At 38.2% G+C, this 20,328-nt stretch overlaps 1 protein-coding gene across 4 annotated transcripts in view; it reads right to left on the bottom strand.

Moving 5' to 3' along the window:
- Positions 1-20,328, bottom strand: part of dnah6 (dynein, axonemal, heavy chain 6) — a 162,699-nt gene that overhangs the window by 124,877 nt on the left and 17,494 nt on the right. For all 4 annotated transcript variants that reach the window (XM_066659940.1, XM_066659943.1, XM_066659942.1 and 1 more), the window contains 11 exons: positions 20,026-20,206; positions 18,503-18,599; positions 16,167-16,374; positions 15,157-15,321; positions 14,642-14,752; positions 14,374-14,499; positions 13,845-14,000; positions 12,890-13,051; positions 3,749-3,886; positions 2,688-2,855; positions 1,815-1,963 (listed from right to left, as the gene is read on the bottom strand). In XM_066659940.1, coding sequence (XP_066516037.1) covers positions 1,815-1,963; positions 2,688-2,855; positions 3,749-3,886; positions 12,890-13,051; positions 13,845-14,000; positions 14,374-14,499; positions 14,642-14,752; positions 15,157-15,321; positions 16,167-16,374; positions 18,503-18,599; positions 20,026-20,206 — 1,661 coding nt within the window. The remainder of the gene's footprint in view (positions 1-1,814; positions 1,964-2,687; positions 2,856-3,748; positions 3,887-12,889; positions 13,052-13,844; positions 14,001-14,373; positions 14,500-14,641; positions 14,753-15,156; positions 15,322-16,166; positions 16,375-18,502; positions 18,600-20,025; positions 20,207-20,328) is intronic.

Below are 20,328 nucleotides of genomic sequence, written 5' to 3'. Positions count from 1 at the left end.
CTGTGTTACCCGTACTAGGGGCTTCAGACAGCAGATACCTAGAACCTGCAACAGCCTCAGAAATACATTTACTTTGGTTATTTTATTTTGGTAAATATTTTATATTCCCCCTTTTAATTTAAGGAATACAAAACGAGACAGAGTGTGTTCTTTTGAAATAACACACTCCCTCTTGCGTTCTATTGCTTAAATAAAAAAGAGATTTTAAAAATGCATTCATTTATTCATTCATTCATTGCCTGTAACCACTTATCCAGTTCTGGGTTGTGGTGAGTCCAGAGCCTACCTGGAATCAGTGGGCGCAAGGCAGGAACACACCCTGAAGGGGGCGCCAGTCCTTCACAGGGCATCACACAACCACACCATTCATACCTATAAAAATTTTGAGTCACCAATTCATTCGATCATTCATTCATTCATTCATTCATTCATTCATTCATTGTCTGAAACCGCTTATCCAGTTCAGGGTCACGGTGGGTCTGGAGCCTTCCCGGAATCACTGGGTGCAAGGTGGCAACACACCCTGGAGGGGGCGCCAATCCTTTACAGGGCGACACACACACTCACACATTCACTCCCACACTCACATCTATGGACATTTTGAGTCGCCAATCCACCTACCAAAGTTTTTTTTTGAACCATGGAGGAAAAACACGGGAACACGGGAGAACACACCAAACTCCTCACAGTCACCTGGAGCAGGGCTAGAACCCACAACCCAAGGACCCTGGAGCTGTGTGACATCAGCACTGCCTGTGGCGCCACTTTGCCGCCCCATTAATAACATTGTAAATATATATCCCAATATAAAAATAATATAATTTATTATATTTTTTTGCTTATAACTACAGTGATTAAGGTCTTATTTTGTATTTGTGTTGACTTTCAACTCTTATTTGTGTCTCAGTCACTGCACTATTTATTACAAGAAACAAGTTACATTTCACTTGTATATAATAATCAAAATTAGTATAATTATTACATTGGTATTAGTATCAGTAAACTTATTGATGTGAAACATGAGCTGAAGTTTATTTCATTCATTCATTTGCTGTAACCGCTTATCCAGTTCAGGGACGCGGTGGGTCCAGAGCCTAAGTGGAATCATTGGGCGCAAGGCGGGAATACACCCTGGAGGGGGTGCCATTCCTTCACAGGGCCTGAAGTTTATTTATTGGTGAAAAAGGACAACTGCAGCAGTTGTTAGCAATGGCTCAGCAGAGTGACACAGTGTTTGTGAAAAACCATGCGTTTATCTCGAAATAACAGCACAGTTAGTATGCTTCTCAACCATTCAGAGTGTGCGACCGGAACTAATTTTGTATAATATAGAAATAAATGATACCACACCTAATCTTTCATTATAAGTTCATGTTTATCTGTGTGCTGTGTTCTTTCATTTCTGCCCCCTTCCCACCCCTGCCTGAAAAGCGAAAGTGGTTTGACCTACATCTATACAAAGTACAACCTGATATAAGTTTGTCTATTTGCCCAGACCAATACTGGGTTATGGGGCAGTTAAACCGTGTTCAATGGAGTGATGGACCTCCATCTTTGGAATATGTTGGAGTGGTCCAGAACTAATAATCCAAAATCAGTACCTCCTCTCCTCAGGCGAGTAGAAGCTAACACTCCAGAAAAGTTTGCATAAGTTAGAATTACATTTGATTGTGTGCAACTGAACTGAATTCAGAGGCCTAAACCATTTGAAGGAGGATTTTGGTGTGGCTTTGGAACAGCAGCTTGTTAAGCTGGACTTATGGAGAGCTTAGGAGACTGCAGCAGAACTCAGCTGGTTTCTGAGACCAACTTACCCGGCCATGACGAGAACGGATTTGACCGCCCTCATGCCGAAGTCATAGTGATCCTGCTGGGAGAGCTGCTCACTGCACAGTTTATACATTTGAGTCATCTTCCTCGCCAGAGTCTTACTGGATTCAAAGCCTTCTGAGTACAAGATCACCTGCAACATACACAGAGCGAGAGCGAGAGAGAGAGAGAGAGAGAGAGAGAGAGAGAGGGAGAGAGAGAGAGAGAGAGAGAGAGAGAGAGAGAGAGAGAGAGAGGGAGGGAGGGAGACAGAGAGTCAGAGGCAGCCCAAACAACAATTGGAAAGGACAAGGTCAATGCAAAAGGTTATGTATCTACACGGCATTCGTCATGAGAAGAATAAAGCAACATTCTTCCCATAAACTGCATAACAGAAATAGCTAACTAAAATACTGTGTAAATTAACAGCATCCACACATAATAGTATTGATTATAATTTATTGGGTAAACTGCATTACACTGAAACATATAGCAAATGAAGATTTCCAATTAATGACTGTAGCCATTTGTTGCCCTCTTATACCCTATTCTTTCATAAAAACAGACCACTATAAGCAACATTGCTGACCAGATAATCATTTAATGGTAGACCATTTCCAACCACAGCTGTACAGCTTATGTTAGGCAGCTTCTGGACCACCATCAGTGTAAAGTGACCAAAAGGAGTACTGTATTTACATGTTGGTAATAAAAGGAAAAGAAGTCAAATGTTCAATGGAGTGCCAATGCTGACAATACATTGACACTTTCCAAAATTTTCGGCAAGGAAGATCTTTACTCCCTGGCCAAATAAACGGGCACATCATTGTAAAATTCAACTGTTTTACACAAAAATTCACAAACGCACACACACACACCTCAGCAATTAGGGCATAATTGGGCACCATCATGGCGATTGGTCTGAAGAGAGCTTTCAAGTTGTCTGGTAGTTCAGTTCTTCCAGCGTATCCTGGGTTCATTGTGATGAAGGCAGCACACGTCATCACCAGCTTAATCTCTCTGCCTTCAAACATGAACCGAGACAGCTACAAACACACATACACCCACACGCGCGCACACACACACACACACACAGATGTAGCTACAACATTTATTACAGTTATTAATATTTGTTACCATTTATTAAAAGAACACTTCAGCAGAACATTTCAAGTCTCTTAGACAACACAGCAAAACTGTTTCATCTGACAGCTCAGTGTGCTTGAAAGAAAACGTTGTTATTAGCAGCTTAAAAAGATGCAGCTGTCTGCTTCACACTCTCCCAGCATTTTCTGATTGGGGAGGTATAAATAATTGGTAAAATTGGAAATGGCTAAATTTGGGGGAATAATAATAATAATAATAACCATCAAATTAAATAAATAAATAAGTATTCATTTATTAAATGATGTAATTCAAATGGTAACCATTCTCACTCTCTTTTGTGAATTTAAGGTAAGTATTTCATAGTAGTAATAATAACTATTATTTTATTAAAATACCACCTTAAAAATAAAAAATTTATATGCTTAAAAATAAAGAACTGTCATGTTTCTGTTTTTGTTTTGTTCCCGTCTCCTCCCTTGTCTCCGCCCTTGCCCCGCCTTAGTCCCTCCTTGTCATTAGCGTTTTCACTTGTGCCTCCTTTGTTACCCTGCCCTCTCGTTATCTCTTTCAGGTGTGTTCTTGTATATGTAGTCCCTTCCTTTCAGTGCTCCCTTGTCTTATGTGTGTAGATGTGTTTCTGTGTCTGCTGTCTTACACAGTACCACCAACTTATAGTTGTTTTCTGTTTGTATGAGTTTCGCTCTAGTTAATGTTCTTAACTTGTGTTTAATTTCATTGTTTGTTTACATGTAGTTTTGGATACAATATCATCTTTAAGAACAGAACTTTGATGGAACCTATAATCAATGCAGTGATGTATTGTGTGTGTTACCTTAGCTGCTTTGGCATTTCGAATGGTTATGAGCTGTTGTGCAATAACAGACAGCACCTCAATGTTGATCCGGTTAAATTCATCAAAACAACACCAGGCTCCAGACTGAGCAAGACCACTGAAGAATGTCCCCATCATCTATACACACACAAACAAACACACACGTCACAAACAGCTTATTCTAAATGTCACTTAGCATGGTAAAAACTGGTCTTTTGGTCCTCCTTTTTTCTTCACAACATATGTATATATGTGTGTGTGTGTATATATATATATATATATATATATATATATATATTATTTGAGAAACAACATCAAAAAAGGTAACTGCTATTTAGTGTCAGTAGTCAGCATTCAGCTTGATAAAAAAGAAGCATCTGAGGCTGAGAAAATAAAATGAAACACAATATTAAAAATAATAGAGATAATTACGTGAGTTACCTTCATTGGAACCAAAACATAAGACACGACAAATTACTGCCAAACTCCTCTCACAAACATAGAATTTATATAGGGACTCACAATAAACGCCTGTGTACTGAGTCACCTAACCCAACGTGTTTCACTGGTGAAGGTACGACAACAAAACAAAAACGAAGGCACATGACAAACAGACATCACATGAGACACCAGAGGAAGCAAATCGCATGACTAGGACCAGACAGGGACAAAAACGTGACAGTAATTGTGCAATAACATTTAATTACATACCAAGTGAAGTTTGATTGACGTTCAGTATTCACTGTGGACAATGATGTGAAATTGTAAAACTTGTGTAATCTCCATAGAAAAGTCTGAAATGAAATGGGAGGCTCTGAAGCTACTGCACAACCTTAAGGACATCATGTTCTATGCCAAAAGTCTACCAAAGGGGTAACACCTCTAGGATTATGCAACAATGTTAAAAAAAGTCTGCAGATTTTAGGGTGAATAACTGTCAAGCGATGACAGAGAAAGACCGTAGTCTAAAAGTCTAAAAAGTTTGAATACATTTATTTGTGAAATACTGAATATATATATATATATATATATATATATATATATATATATATATCAGCCAAAAAAACAAGACATTATTCCAAATGGTAAAAACTTGCACTGTGAAACACACAAACCATTATGGGCAATACAAGTGGCCAATAACTAACTTGAGTACCCAACATGCCTAGCAGCTTACACTTTTTTGTATTTATTCAGGGTTTTTTTTTTTATTATTATGTTTGGGGTTTACATTGGTGGGATTACTTTATGTATTTTTGCGTGTGTTTGTTTGAATGTTTGGAGTTGGTGTGTGATGAGATGTGTATTGGTCAGAGGAGGTCACTGTCAGCCTGTGTTTGAGCCCTGGCCTGTCACCCCCTGAATCTCATCACACACTAAGCCCATGTACTGTCTGTGGCCATGCTCCTTCTGCACTACACCCTTGTAATGGCTTGACAGAAGTTGTTTATATGTCTCCATCCTTGCATTCGCCAGGCTCTTCCTGTGGTAAAAACATTTATTTATACAGTAAAATATGGAATCAATCTCCAAAAAGTGTAAAATCAGAAATACTAATCTTTTTTTTACTGTAATTGAAAGAAAATATATATTTATTTTATACATTGCTATCATATATGTTATGGCTGAATTCTGGCAACCACCACAGCCAGCATTTTACCATAAATTTCCAGGTTTTTTAACTTGTATTTTCAGCGTAAATCACACATGCACTCCTATTTCTACACATTAATTTCTATTCCAAAGGAAGTGTTCATTCACACACAAGAGGAAAATTCTGCAAGCCAAGAGTGTGTTAGGAGACATCAGAACGTATAACTACATATCCTCAAGTCCACACTGACTTACAATATAAGTTAGAGCCCTAGCAGGAGTGTACATTTCTGACATTACAAACATTTTACTCAGTGATTTCATCACAACTCAATACAATTTGCTTCATTTAAGTTAGACAATATTTACAGCAATTAAGCATTGTTTTGCAAATACATTAAATACATGACATTGACTGGAGGGAGTACACAAGTTTGTCCAAATGTTTGCTGACACCTTTATAAGAATAAATTCCGATACTAGATATTTGAACATTGTTCTAAAGATTTGATTGCATTCGGACACTAAAATATTTCTTAGGTCAAGCACTGATTTTGGATGATTAGTTCTGGACCACAGACAACACGCCTTCAAAACGCATCTCAGTGGAGATACTTCTCTTTAGAAAGCACAGTTTCAAAATTTCATTAACCCCACAGTAATGGGATGGAGTGGTGGAGCCAAATGCAGTGTAGTTTTGCACGGCATACCAATACTACAAGAGTATCTCAATACTTTGTCATTAAAAATGGTACAATACCCCAGATAATGAGTACTGGTACTTCAAGAGTGTTTAAAATAAGAGCGGTATTTCCAATGAGTACTTCCAGGGAGGCAGTGATTTTGCCGCCAGTTGACTTTTCAGACCTTCTAGCGAGTTATTCAAAAAACAAATAACCCTACTAGCACCAGCAACTTTCTGTACAAACCTTAGCTACATTTTTTAGAAGAGAATCACTGGTAGCACAACTCCTTAGAACACCGGGATTGATAGCTCTCTCTCCGCAGCTTCTCTGCTCCCGGATATGGAGATCCGGGAGACACAGCTCCTTCAACACGACTCGAAGTTGCAATTGGACCCAGAAATAACGAAACATCACGTCTGGCATCACACTTAATAAGCAGATACCAGCGATTTTGCTGACCGCCCTCAGGATGCAGAGAAAGTACATTACTTTTCCTGATGTTTTAGGTTTTTGCAATTGTATCGTTTCAGTATCAATATCGAGATATTTAGACAAGTATCATATCCATCCATCCATTATCTGTAACCGCTTATCCAATTTAGGGTCGCGGGGGGTCCAGAGCCTACCTGGAATCATCGGGCGCAAGGCGGGAAACAAGTATCATATCGAAAGTCATAATTCTGGTATCCTGACAACACTAATGCAGAACACTCGCTAAATAAGTGAATGGAGATGGAAATTGTGAAAGAAAAAGTGAAAGAATAAACCAAAAACTGACAAGACACACAAGCAGGGCTAAAATGGGCGAGGTAAGGGATGGTATCCCTGCACCCTATTGCTTAACCACTGGGAGAATAGCACCTCTAAAAGTAATAGCACAAAAGGCAAGAAATTAGTAAAATATGACATTAAACAACAGGGCACTAAAGGGGCACCTATATCCTTATTTATTTATTTTATTTTTAGTTTCAGCTTTTATTTGTTGTTTAATTTTTAACATTTTTTTACACTTCCTTTCTGATGTCATTTTCTGTTTTTTAGAAACACTCAGTGACTCATCTACAAAGGTGTAACACAGGGCTACTGTTTGTGTGGTCTTAAACACAGGGACCATCAGGTGGGCACACTCAGTGCTGATTAGCCTGAAATACTTTGTGACTAGAGCTCCCAAGTCTAGCACATGCTCTCCTAGGGTGCTGCCTATAACATAACTGGATAACAAGCTAAAAGCCTTGTGGCTTAAATGAAAGTAGATGAAGCATTGTCATTTGAAAGTTATTGGAAAACTAGCTAAAATGTTGTAGATTCAAATGGATATCTAGTTGTATCTAAAATGATAGCTATTGGATAACTAGCTAAAGTCATATTTTAAATGCATTTAAAATATTGTAGTTTTTTTTAAAAAAGGTAGCAGATAGCTATAGACTTGTAGCTAAAATAAAAGTTATGAGTAGCTAGATGAGCTAGTAGCTAAAAGATAATGCCATAAATAAATTAAGCCTACCCAACATTAAATTGCTAAATAGCTAGCATGAAAAAAAATCTCTAAAAACTAATTTGACGGTTGTTTACTTCATTCAGTTGTACAATGAAATCAAATAATTAATCTTGATTTTTGTCTATTACAAAAGTGCTCAGGTTAATTCTAGTGGAATACAGGTAAACAGCTAGCTAGCTGGAGTGCTGGGGATAAATGCTTTCTGTGGATTTGTAGGCTATTAAGTTGTGTCTGGCTAATCAGGTTACTTGTCAGGTACTAGGAAATATTTTGGAACAACAGAAAGTGCTTTACAAAACAGACTATGAAAATGATTGTTAAAGCCAAACTGTTGTGCATTCTGGATTAAGGTAACAGCATTTACAGGAAAAACATCTTCAACTGTTTCAACAGTGAAATCTTTTTGTATATCACTCTCCTCTAAGGTTTATTATTGCTGACCCCTACAGCACACATCACTGGTTACTACATGAAAAACCTGATTTGTTATTCCTTACTGTGGGTTGAGAAACATACTAGATTCCTTTTTAACTTAAAAGCACTTATTGACCATATTGGAATATGTTTAATGAAAATAAAACAACTTATCACACTCATTCCATTGACTGGATCACCATTCAGGTACCAAGAGTTGTTAGAGAACATCTAAGCTAAAATGCACCAGCAAGCTGCAATTCCCTATAGAAATATAATAAAACTCTGTACTATCACTATTAATCTCTAACCACTGCCACTCAGCCTGAGACTTTTATATGATTCTAGGAATATTTAATTGCAATTACATGTAATATGTTTCAGCTGTTTTTTTTAAATCATTTGTTTACATGTTTTCATCTTTCAATTAACTTATTTTATATAACTATTATGTTAAGCTACTGCTTAACTATTGTTTTATACTTCATATGTCCACTATAGCATTATTATATATTATATTTCTATATTTTATGCCATTTGACGGTTCAGGTATTGCTATTTCTGATTTCTTTGTTCTATAAATTGCTTCTGTTCATTAAATACATCTTATATTCTAGGCTTGGCTGCACTGTAAATGAGGGACACCCTCAATTTAAAAAATATATATAAATGTTGATTGACTGGTTGGTTGGTTGATCAAGTGAAACAGATTCAGGTACAGCTCCTTTTAAACAGTCCATTTTTTTTCCAATCATGTCCAAGGTAAACAGCTATGTAATAACCCCATTCCAGTAAAATATCTTAATATCTTAATGAATCTATATAGTGGCCTGTAACTGAAGTATATTTGTCTAACTTGAAATCTATACTACTTATTTCTTCCATTCACAGGTACACGCATTCATCTCTGAGTATCATAGCAGCTATTATTTAGAATAATTTATTAGTTCTTTTTGCAATACTTCATAATATATTTAAGGTCTATTAAATGTGGGGGGGGGGGGGGGGGGGCACAACTAGGATGTCATTAAGGCCCCTCAATAGTTCCAAAATCGTCCTGAGTGTAGAATTACAGAAAAGCATGCTTCACCTTTGCTTAACACCACCAGCTCAAGTAGTGTAACCTGATACACTTCTGCATCCTAGTGGCAGAAAAAGGCACTGTTTTGAGGGAACAGAAGGTAGAGACTAAACCTAATTTGATATTAAAATGTTCAAAAAGGATTCCAGCTGAAAAATTTTGATTCCAAATAATACTGGCAGACTATATGTGTAGATGTAAAGGTTTTATTGCATTTTAAACAATAGTTTAAACTATCAGTGCTTTACTGACATATGTAATGATTTATCAGAGCATAAGGTTAAGCAGCTTTTCATTTTTATGCAGCAAAATTCTGAAATGATGGGTTTTAAATTATTTTAGGCCTGTGCTGTGAACATGCATGGAGAGAGTGGTGTATGAGCATTTCACCACAGTGCTTAAAGATAAGCTTGATCCTTTGCAGTTTGCTTTTAAATCAAAACGAGGGAGCCTAACCCTTCTAGATATGATTACTAGACATCTGATATAATCCTGTGCAAGAATTTTATTTATAGATTATACATCTGCTTTTAATACAACCCCTGCTGGATAGCCTTAATAATAATAATAATAATAAGTTATATTTATATAGCGCCTTTCTAATACCCAAGGTCGCTTTACACAAAGAGGAGGGGGAGAGAAGGGGGAGGGGAGAAAAAAAAAAAAAAAGATATTATAATAATAAAAATAAAAATATAGAGGAATACACTTATGCCTGCAGAGTGCAGAAGTACTGAGAGAAGAGATAGGAGAGATAAGAGCCTACATGTTAGCTCATCTTTGATCTTATGGATCAAGGAGCTCCTGTATAGTAGGTGACAACATGTGTTGTTAAATATTGAATACAGGGCACTATATAAACTTCATATGGGCTAGACGGGTCTAAAGTCTCCTAGCACTAGGTTTTGGAGCAGTGGAACTGTGAGGGGACTGAGATCCATCCAGTATATCTGGGATGAACTGGAATGGTGTTTGAGATTCAAAACCAATTATCCAACTTCAGTAACTGACCTCACTAATGCTTTTTTCTTGGCCATCTCTCCTTGATAATGCCTTTCCTGGTCCTCCACTTCCCCTGGGCTGTGCGCAAGCACAAACCCCACCTATTGCTGATTGGCTTGAGTAGTGTTTTGGGTTTTTTTTTGGTCTGAGCCAGTAACATCACCTGACTTTTTCCATCATGCAGACAGACAGGAGAGCGAGTGAACGTTGAGGAAACTTCTTTTGTAAGCATCTACAAAATATTGCTCATCTTTTTTTGTCAAGCTCAGATGAGATCAATACAAAAGTATTGAAAAACACAGTGAGACATATCTAATATCTAATCTAGGCTTTGAGAGGTATAATGAACTAGCAAGTGTAAAGGAAGAAAGCCAAATGCAGGCCTGTGACTCAGATTAGAGGTGGGCCATATGGTAAAAATACATTTTCACAATTAGTTTTTAGCAGGATCACGGTCTCGATTTTATAACGATTTTTTCACGGTATTTTTCCATGTTCCGCCTGAAATAACATACTCAAATCTTGAGGAACTGAAAAAACTAGAGGCAGTTTTATGAAGTAATGTTACTGAAAAGCCTTCAGAATTTTTAAAGTTATTGAAATGAATCTTTGGTGGTCAAAATATGATCAAAACAACAAAACATTTTAGGCACGTTTCTAAATTTAATTTGGAATCTTTTTGGAAATCTTTTGGAGTCTTCCAAGACCCCAACCTCTCGATAAGGAAAATGATTAATTTTACTGCAGATTTTTTTATTATTATCTAAGCCTTGTGACAACATTTTACAGTTTACCTTTCTTGCACCATCTCCTGCACCTCCCTAAATGGCTTTTTACTCTAAACAGGAAAAAAGTTCTGACTCACATAAATTTATTCTGATATTGTTTCTAACCCAGTATCCTTCCCCTTTGTATCCCGGATGTGTATCTGAATTGTTTTCACTTGTATTTTGGTATCTGAATTTCGTCTGTCGAATTTGAGCTTCGAAATATATTGTTTGAATTTTTTTAAACTTGCATTTTTTAAATCTGAATTGATTAACCTTGAATAATAACAGTGAAAACATGTTCTTGAAAATTCACGAGTTCAATTCAAGAGCAATTATTTTCAGATGCATAATTGCGAAGCAAAATATTCAGAGGTGGAAATCTGAAGACTTAAATTCAAAAGCAACGAAATTCAGATGCATAATTTCAGTGCAAAAAAATTCAGTGCTACAAATTCAAAGGTGGTAATATTTCAAAGTCTGATGAGACAGATTTGCTTCCATACCTCACTCACTCCCTTCCTGTGTTTAATTGGTCTCAGTAGGGAAAGGGCAGGCAGTGAAAGGGATCTAAACTTTGAAAACTTATTTATTGTTTTGATTGTTGTTTATTTTGATTGCTGTTGCCATATAAATCTGTCTGCGTCGTCTCTCGCGGTGCACCTCTGTTAAGAGCCGAAGCTTAGCTTAGTTGTGTCCCCACCTCCTTGGTAGAGCATCACCTCTGATTGGTCTACAGACTTGATGGATGCGTCGTTAAAGCCCAAGCTACACGGCCATAGCGGAGATCCACGGGGAACATTCATTTTCATGAAAATCATTATCTGTAACCGCTTATCCAATTCAAGGTCGCGGTGGGTCCAGAGCCTGCCTGCAATCATTGGGCGCAAGGCGGGGAATACACCCTGGAGGGGGCGCCAGTCCTTCACAGGGAAACACAGACACACACACACGTTCACTCACACACCTACGGACACTTTGGAGTCACCAATCCACCTACCAACATGTGTTTTTGGACCGTGGGAGGAAACCAGAGCACCCGGAGGAAACCCACGCAGACACGGGGAGAACACACCAACTCCTCACAGACAGTCACCCGGAGCTGGAATCGAACCCACAACCTCCAGGTCCCTGGAGCTGTGTGACTGCGACACGACCTGCTGCGCCACGACTGACTTGTTTTGAAGGGGACAACCTACATAAGCCCTGTTTTCCTTTTTTTGTGTGTTTGTGGGCTCTTCGTGGCGCCACAGTTTTTTTTTCCTTTCTTTTGCGAGGAAGAGATCTGATGTATGAAATAACGAATTCTTTTGGTTTTAATTCAGTAGTCGTACATTTTAGAGTAGTGACTTACATTATCGGTGTCCCGAAAGTGTGACCAATCGACTGATGTCGATTGATGCGTAATATGTACACAGTACGTAAACAGCTTATAAGAACTGCAGCGGACTGTATGTGCATTAGCACGATCCAACGATCTCCCTGTGATGGTGTATCATGGACAAATTCTTATCGTTCATGATCTAATATCGTCATATCGCACACCCCTTTCTCAGATTAACACCTAGTGCTTCAGATGTACTGAATTACTAAATAAATAAGAAAGTTGAGGACTTAGGTCATAAACGAGTCTAAATTTATAAAAATGCTTGCACATTTAACATTTCTTAAAAAAAATAAAAAATCATTAGTCATCATTAGGCCTTAATTCCAACAATCCACTGTCTGAGAGTGTCCTGCAATCTCTGGGTGGGTAGCACGGCCCTCCTTCCGTCCCTTATGCTTGCCAATGGAGACATCTTTAATCGAACAACAGACCTGAGCAGTAAGTGTTCTCCAAGAGTGCTGAGCTTGTTGAGTTAGTGGCAGTTCAAAAGAAGCCATTAAAATTCCAATTCCAATCACAAACTCACTCATTCTTTTACATTTAATAAAATACCCCGTAAGTGTGTGCTATTCAGTGTTTTACAACTATGAAGCAGTGTATAACTGAACATGTTAATTTCATTTATACAGTAGGCATAAAGTGGGTGTAAATGAAGGAAGAATGAAGTATACAGTAGGAATAAAGTGGGTGTAAATGAAGAAGGGGCAAAGCACCTTGTAATCGAGACCATCAGAGCAGTTGAAGACCACACACTGAATGGCCAGGGCTTTGGCCAGATCTTTAGTGGTTTCAGTCTTCCCTGTGCCAGCTGGACCTGCTGGAGCTCCACCCAAGTCCAACTGTAAAGCCCCCATCAGGCACAGATAACAACGGTCCTACGAACATAAGCATAAGTATTAAAAAAAATCTGAATAAATGAGAGACACATGTCTAGTTTATATTTCATTGCCTGCCAGGGTTTAGGATATATTAGGCAGCAAGAAATATGTCTGTTTTAAGGCTGATGTGATTAAAATCAGGAAATATGGGTAAGTGTAAAGATCTGTATAATTTTGGCAAGAGACACATCATGATGGTCATATTGTTTAGATCAGACCACTTCCAAAACAGCAGGTCTGGTGTGGTGCTCTCGCTATGCAGTGGTTAGTGCCAAACAAATATGGTCCAAAGAAGGCCAATTGCTGTAGCAGTTGAGATACTGTAGCAAAAATGAAACCACAGAAATCTGTCAGAAAACATGCTACTCGCACTAATATATTCGTGAGTCTAGGACACCTATATCTATCTGCCAGTTCAGCGGTTGTACTTCCTTGAAACACTTTTGGTAGATAGTAGCTGCTGCATATGGGGAATATCACACAAATCCTGTAATTTTTATTCTGATTGACAAAACCTGACCATCCCATTTTTGTGTCACTTATGCTTGCTCAATTTTTCTGCTTCCAACAAATCATATACAAGAACTGACTGTTCACATGCTGACTAATATATCCCACCTTTGACAGGTGCTGTTATAACAGCATAATCAGTGTTCTTCCCCTGTCAGTGGTTTAAAACTTGCATCTGATCAGTGTATATAGCTGGGTCAAACTTAAAGTTTGAATTTCCACTGGTGCCTATTAACACTTTTAGAGGTAATAAATTTACATTTACAGGTGTGTGTTTTACCGTGAGTGGAGTAATAACCAGACGGGGACAGGCTCCTAAATATTCGTATCCATAAACGTACTGAGACAGAGCCATGCGAGCCACGCAGTTGTCCAGATCCACATCCCAATAATAACGCAAATGTCTCTGCCACTCAAAATTACTGCTGGAGTCCACCTGGAACAACACATGCATTACCCAACAGCATGGAATATAAACTTGCTTGGAAATATAACAGAAATTGGCACAGACATTTATATGCAACACAATGTCCTAAGAGAATCAAGGGAAAAAATCTGAACGTGACTTAAATTTCCCATAGTTTGGTATGTATATGATGTCAAAAACAATTTTTCAATAATGTGTAAACTCTATTGTACCATTTTTTTGATGAGGTTTACAATTTATTTTGTCCATAATTTCCTCTTTGTATCATTCAAAAAAAATCCCATGCCTCTATGTTTAACTTTAAAAAAAAAATTATTTCACATAACTCCCTAATCCCACTTAATGTCTCATAATGTATTTCATTCCCAGTGCAGTGGCTGACCCCCGCTTTGATGAGCTCGGTGACAATGTCTCTGGCATGGACGTCCACAGTGATCAGTGCTGTTATGATGTTTCTATGAATTTTGGGTAAATTTCCTCGCACCAGAGCAGCTAGAGCATTTAGCCTCTGTACACATACAAACAAACACACACTCACACACATAAATAAACAAATGTACTCATGTACACATACAAGTGCAGTTAATTAATAATGCTGCAGAACTAAAACAGACATTTCTTAAACCTGTACGATGGTTAATGTTGTGCACCTCAAAGTTGGTGATCTCAAACTGCTGCAGAGCCTGGAAGTGGTCATGATCTCCCTCCAGACAGTTGTCCATGTCCCTGCACCACATCAGCTGAGAGATGGTTAGCACAACCTACACAGAACAAGCAAAACAGTAATAAAACCATTATCAGAGGTAGACAGTTGCCTGAGTATTCAAATTGTCATATGTACATGTCTATTCTGAATTCCTTGATCAAATTAAGTCATTACTGAATTTCAAGAAATTTAATGAAGGGATCAGTGCATGTCTACCCATATGTGGTATTTTTGCTCCCTGGCCCCCCTCAACATAATAGCTAGTTTAACAGATAATATAAAAACTTATATAATAACAGATAATAAGAATTTACTAATATCTAGGGTGAAATGTTTATTGTCTTTAAAGCAACACTAGGTGAAATCTGGTATCTTTGCTATTGTATACATTTACATATCTCCAGTATTGGGGTAGTACATATTTCCTTTTCACACACACACAGACACACACAGGCACACCTGTGAGGGGTGTCCAGCAACCACCCACTCCACTCGTGCTTTGTTCTGGTAGTCTGCAATGGCGGATTTGCTAAGGCGTCTGAGAGAGGAGAACATGGCCTCCTCCACTTTTCCCAACCACTCCTCCACATTACCACGAGCCTTTAGACCTTTGCCCAACATCACCTACAAACACACACACACATACACTACCATTACCATTACAACATACAGTAAAGAATACAAACAGACTTAACTGTGCTATCCTTAATAATTATTCAGTAGTATATTAACTCAGATAAGAATGGTTATGATTTTAGCCAGTCTACAATTTCATCTTGATCACTGCATTCATTTGACTGCCTGTTTCATTCCCTGTTGCACTGTTCAGCTTTCATTGGATTCTTATAAAACTGCAAGTTTGTGCTGGATGTCTGCATTTCATCAAAAATGACAAGACTCCCTGGCCAATCAGTGCTACCCAAAATTTACACATCATGTTTTAGTGCCTACTTGGCCTACCTAGTTCCAGGTACCAAATTTGACTAATGGGAATTTCAGGTAGAGTCAAGCAGAGTAATTTAGGTACCATACAGTGGAAAAGCACCATAACAATCATTATCACTAGCATTTAAAACTAACGCTAGCTTGTCTATGCAACTGAAGTGAACATCTTTGCAGATTTTTTTAACATTTACATGCTTAAAATATGTTCTTTTGCTACATTGTATATAGGAATGATCAATACCAAGTATGTGTAACCTCTAAATATTTGTGAAAGTTGTATAGTGATATTAGATTTTGTTTTTATTTACACTATGGACCACCATGGAACACAATGAAGAAGGAGAAGGTATAGGTGGACTAACGTCCACAAGAACACCCGGACACAAACTTCCCAACAGAAACCTATACAGAGCATCATACTCCCCCACCAATATATTACGTACATGATGTCTAGTGGCCACATGTTTTGGCTCAGTGTACAATTCACAGCTATATATTGTAGGTTGAAAAATAGGACCACAGACCTTCTCTCCCTCTGGTGATATCATGGAAAGGATGTCATTGCTGTAGTGTTTCTCTCCTTCAGCCTCCATAGACGAAGAAGGGGGTAGGAGGGCAAAGTCCAGGCGAGAGATCGCATCAAAACATTTCCTCAGGTGAGGCTGGACAGCCTGGGGGTTTCTCGTCTGAGCCAGGATCTCCAGTAGCTCATCATTCGACAAGAAGTAGAACCTAAGAAATTATCCCAAAGGTGTTGGATGATCAGTTCTCCACTTTAGCTGACTGAGCCATGTACAATTCCTAGTCAATTCCTTTAAAATATGGATTGCTCACATTCTTTTACATCAGCTTATCTACATAACCCAAGGAGCCAGAGAAGAGGTGATTACAGTGAACAGTCTGGGTGTGCTCATACTGCTTCCCTCTCAAATGAGCTGCTGCTTTAAAACTGACACTAAAATGGCCCCAATTAGCTAAGTTAACAGAAAAGGGTAAAATGACTTGTTTTAATGGAACACTAGATAAGATTTGGGATTTTTGCTCTAGGGCACCCCCTACAGTGTTGCTGCTCCAGAAGTTACAGAGTGCAGTTTCTTCAGTACTGAGGCCAGTGTAGTGAGAAGCTCTGTTCTATTCTAGCCTATTACAGGTCAGTGAAGCATATGAATGATTTTGAAATAGTAATAATAAGGTAAAAATACTACTTAATCACAGAGAAATAAGGCTTGGGTTGGATAATGTGTATAAAATATGTGACCAAAAAATATTAATTCAGAAAAAAAGAAAAAGCTACTAGATATAGAAACTCATTCGGAGTGAACCTTAGACACCTGTGTTTCACACTTGTTAATATTGACGAAGTAAATATGACTTTAAAGCTATTTATGTTATTTAATTTTAGTTTATTTACACTGCATAACTGCAGTGTAAATAAATTTTAGTTTATTTACACTGCATAACTGATTTTGCTTGCCTCCCAAAGGAAAGTGGTGGTGAGTTGTCTCCAAAAGACTTCTTTGACTCTGACCTGTCTGAGAGACAGAGTCAACTCTGAGGATACAAATGTTAAAAAGTGAGTAACTAAGTATAGGATGTGATTCCATCACAGTTCAAGCATGCAGACTTTTTCCAGTTGTGAAATTTCCTCATTACTAAATATTCCACAGTCAACTGTCGGTGGTGTTATAACAAAGTGGAAGCGACTGGGAACAACAGCAACACAGCAACAAAGCGGTAGGCCATGTAAAATAACAGCACAGGGTCAGAGGATGCTAAGGTGCATAGTTTGCAGAGGTCACCAACTGGAGTCAGTCTCTACAGAACTTCAAACTTCAAGTGGCCTTCAGATTAGCTCAAGAACAGTATGTAGAGAGCTTCATGGAATGGGTTTCCATGGCTGAGCAGCTGCATCTAAGGCTTACATCACCAAATGCAATGCAAAGTGCTGGATGCAGTGGTGAAAAGCACGCCGCCACTGAACTCTAGCATAGTGGAAACGTGTTCTCTGAAGTGATGAATCATATTTCTCCGGTGATATCATGGCGAAGATGTTATTGCTGTAGTGTTTCTCTCCTTCAACCTCCATAGACGAAGTAGGTTGCAGGAGGACAAAGTCCAGGTGAGAGATCACATCAAAACATTTCCTCAGGTGAGGCTGGACAGCCTGGGGGTTTCTCATCTGAGACAGGATCTCCAGTAGTTCATCATTCTACAAGAAGTAGAAGAAGAAGAAATGATCCCAAAGGTGTTGAATGGTTGAATGATGAGTTCGCCAATTCTCCACTTGGCAGAACTGGAGAACGTTTGGCAATCCAATGGACAAGTCTTAGTTTGGCGGATGCCAGGAGAACCGTACTTGTCTGACTGTACTGTGCCAAGTGTAAAATTTGGTGGAGGGGGAAGTATGGTGTGGGGTTGTTTATAAGGAGTTAGGCTCGGCTCCTTAGTTCCAGTCAAAGGAACTCTTAATGTTTCAGCATACCAAGAGATTGTGGACAGTTTCATGCTCCCAATTTTTGTGGGAAGTTTAGGTAGATGGATGCATAGATATAAGGCATTCGTAATCCAATGATTGTTCAGTGTAGAACTATATACATTTGTCATTGCAGAATTCTTTCACAATGCAAAAATTCTTTGAGCATGTAAATGGTTTCCGATGCTTACTGGTCTAAATGGAACCATTATCTTAGCTGAGTATATTACAGCAGCTGATCTGAACTGAGGGGGTATTTTCCAGCAGAAAGCTGTCAGTATATACCCTCTATACCCATGCATACTGTTCAGTGAGATGGCTTGCCTGCTTCGACATATGTCCCCTATGTTTCCATGGTTGTATGTGTGTGTATATGTGTATACATGCCTGGGGAAGATAACTCTCTTAGACTCCAGGTAGGCCTCTAAGCATTTCTGTATTTGGTCCAGTAGAGCATTATTGTTCTGGAAGAGCTCCAGAAGCCCTGAAGCATGAAAACATTCAATACAACACTTCAGTAAACCTTTCACAACTTTCAGTAATCCAACACAGCTCTGAGAATGATGAGTAGATTTTACACCACTGAAACGATCTCTGCTTCAGTGGGAGATATAACAAACAACTCAAATTAAAACGTATAATTAAAAAATGTTTTAGATTTTCCGTCAACACTTATAGTCCTTATATAGGCATTACAATGAAATAGATACAAGTACGGATTCCTGACATGTTTATCCACATGAAATTTGGGTCATGTCCCAAAATAGCATCATAATCCCTACATAGTGCACATCCCAGATAATAAAACTAATAGCACTGCACCTAGTCAATCATTATTAGTAATCATTTTTGTAATACACTGCACTATGTGAGCGCAGAAAACAATTATTTTATGAACAACACTGTGCCTTACAGTGGATGTATTTGGTGGATACATTTGGGATCCAGCCTCTGCTTCACTGAGGCATGGAAACATCACTCACTGATCACCCACATTTCAAAGAAAACTACTTTATGAAACTATAAGCCAAGCATAGAAATATAACCCCAATGAAGTTGGGATGTTGTGTAAAACATATAAAAATAGAATACGAGTATTGGCAAATCCTTTTCAACCTATATTCAATTGAATACACTACAAAGACAAGATGTTCAATGTTTAAACAGATAAACTTTATTGTTTTTTACAAATATTCACTCATTTTGAATTTGAGGCCTGCAACACGTTCCAAAAAGCACTGTGTTAGATCACCTTTCCTTTTAACAACACTAAATAAGCATTTGGGAACTAAGGACACTAATTGTTGAAGCTTTGTAGGTGAAATTCTTTCCCATTCTTGCTTGATATACAACTTCTGTTGCTCAACAGTCCAGTCAACAGTTGTCATACTTTGCGCTTCATAATGTGCCACACATTTTCATGTTTCATTTTAACCTGTTTACCTGTGAAATGTTCCAAGTGTTTTTTGAGCATTCCTCCACTTTCCCAGTCTTTTGTTGCCCCTGTTCCAACTCTTTTTTGGAACATGTTGCAGGCCTCAAATTCAAAATTAGTGAATATTTGCAAAAAAAAATGTAAACATTTAAATGTATTTTTAAACGTTAAAAAAAGTTTATCAGTTTGAACATTAAATATCTTGTCTTTGTAGTGTAATCAATTGAATGTATATGTTTATGAATATATATGTTTTACACAATGTCCCAACTTAATTGGAATTTGGGATGTAAGTTAGGCAGGTAGTCTAACTACCTGGTGTGTTTACATTAGTGCCGCTCACTAAAACCAGACATGACCCATTTACCCATGCATATTGTTGACTTCTATCATATTAACAGTGGATGTTTTAGCATTTCTTTTCAGCACTTTAAGAGCATTTGATTATGAATTATGATTATGAATATAACATGACCTGGTTGTGTAGCAGCTCGCAGGGCATTGGGCAAACGGTTGACTTTCATCATGATCTCCTTCCAGAACTTATCCACCTGCTGGAACATCTTGGCCTCAGCAGGAAGCTGCCTCTGAATATCAGGAGCACTAAATATACTTTCCAGATACAACCAGTTCCTCTGACACGTCAACCACTCATCCTGCAGACGGAGAAACAAAGAAAGAGACAGACAGAAAGAGAAAGACAGATTTTAGGTTTTTCACCAGTCATAACTATGGAGGTGTAGTCATACACTGACATCATGTGGTAAAGATGAATATA

The sequence above is a fragment of the Hoplias malabaricus genome, chromosome 2 (assembly GCF_029633855.1).
Source record: "Hoplias malabaricus isolate fHopMal1 chromosome 2, fHopMal1.hap1, whole genome shotgun sequence".
Taxonomy (NCBI): Eukaryota; Metazoa; Chordata; class Actinopteri; order Characiformes; family Erythrinidae; genus Hoplias; species Hoplias malabaricus.
Note: the sequence above shows the minus strand (reverse complement) of the source record. Positions and strands in the feature narration are given on the sequence as shown.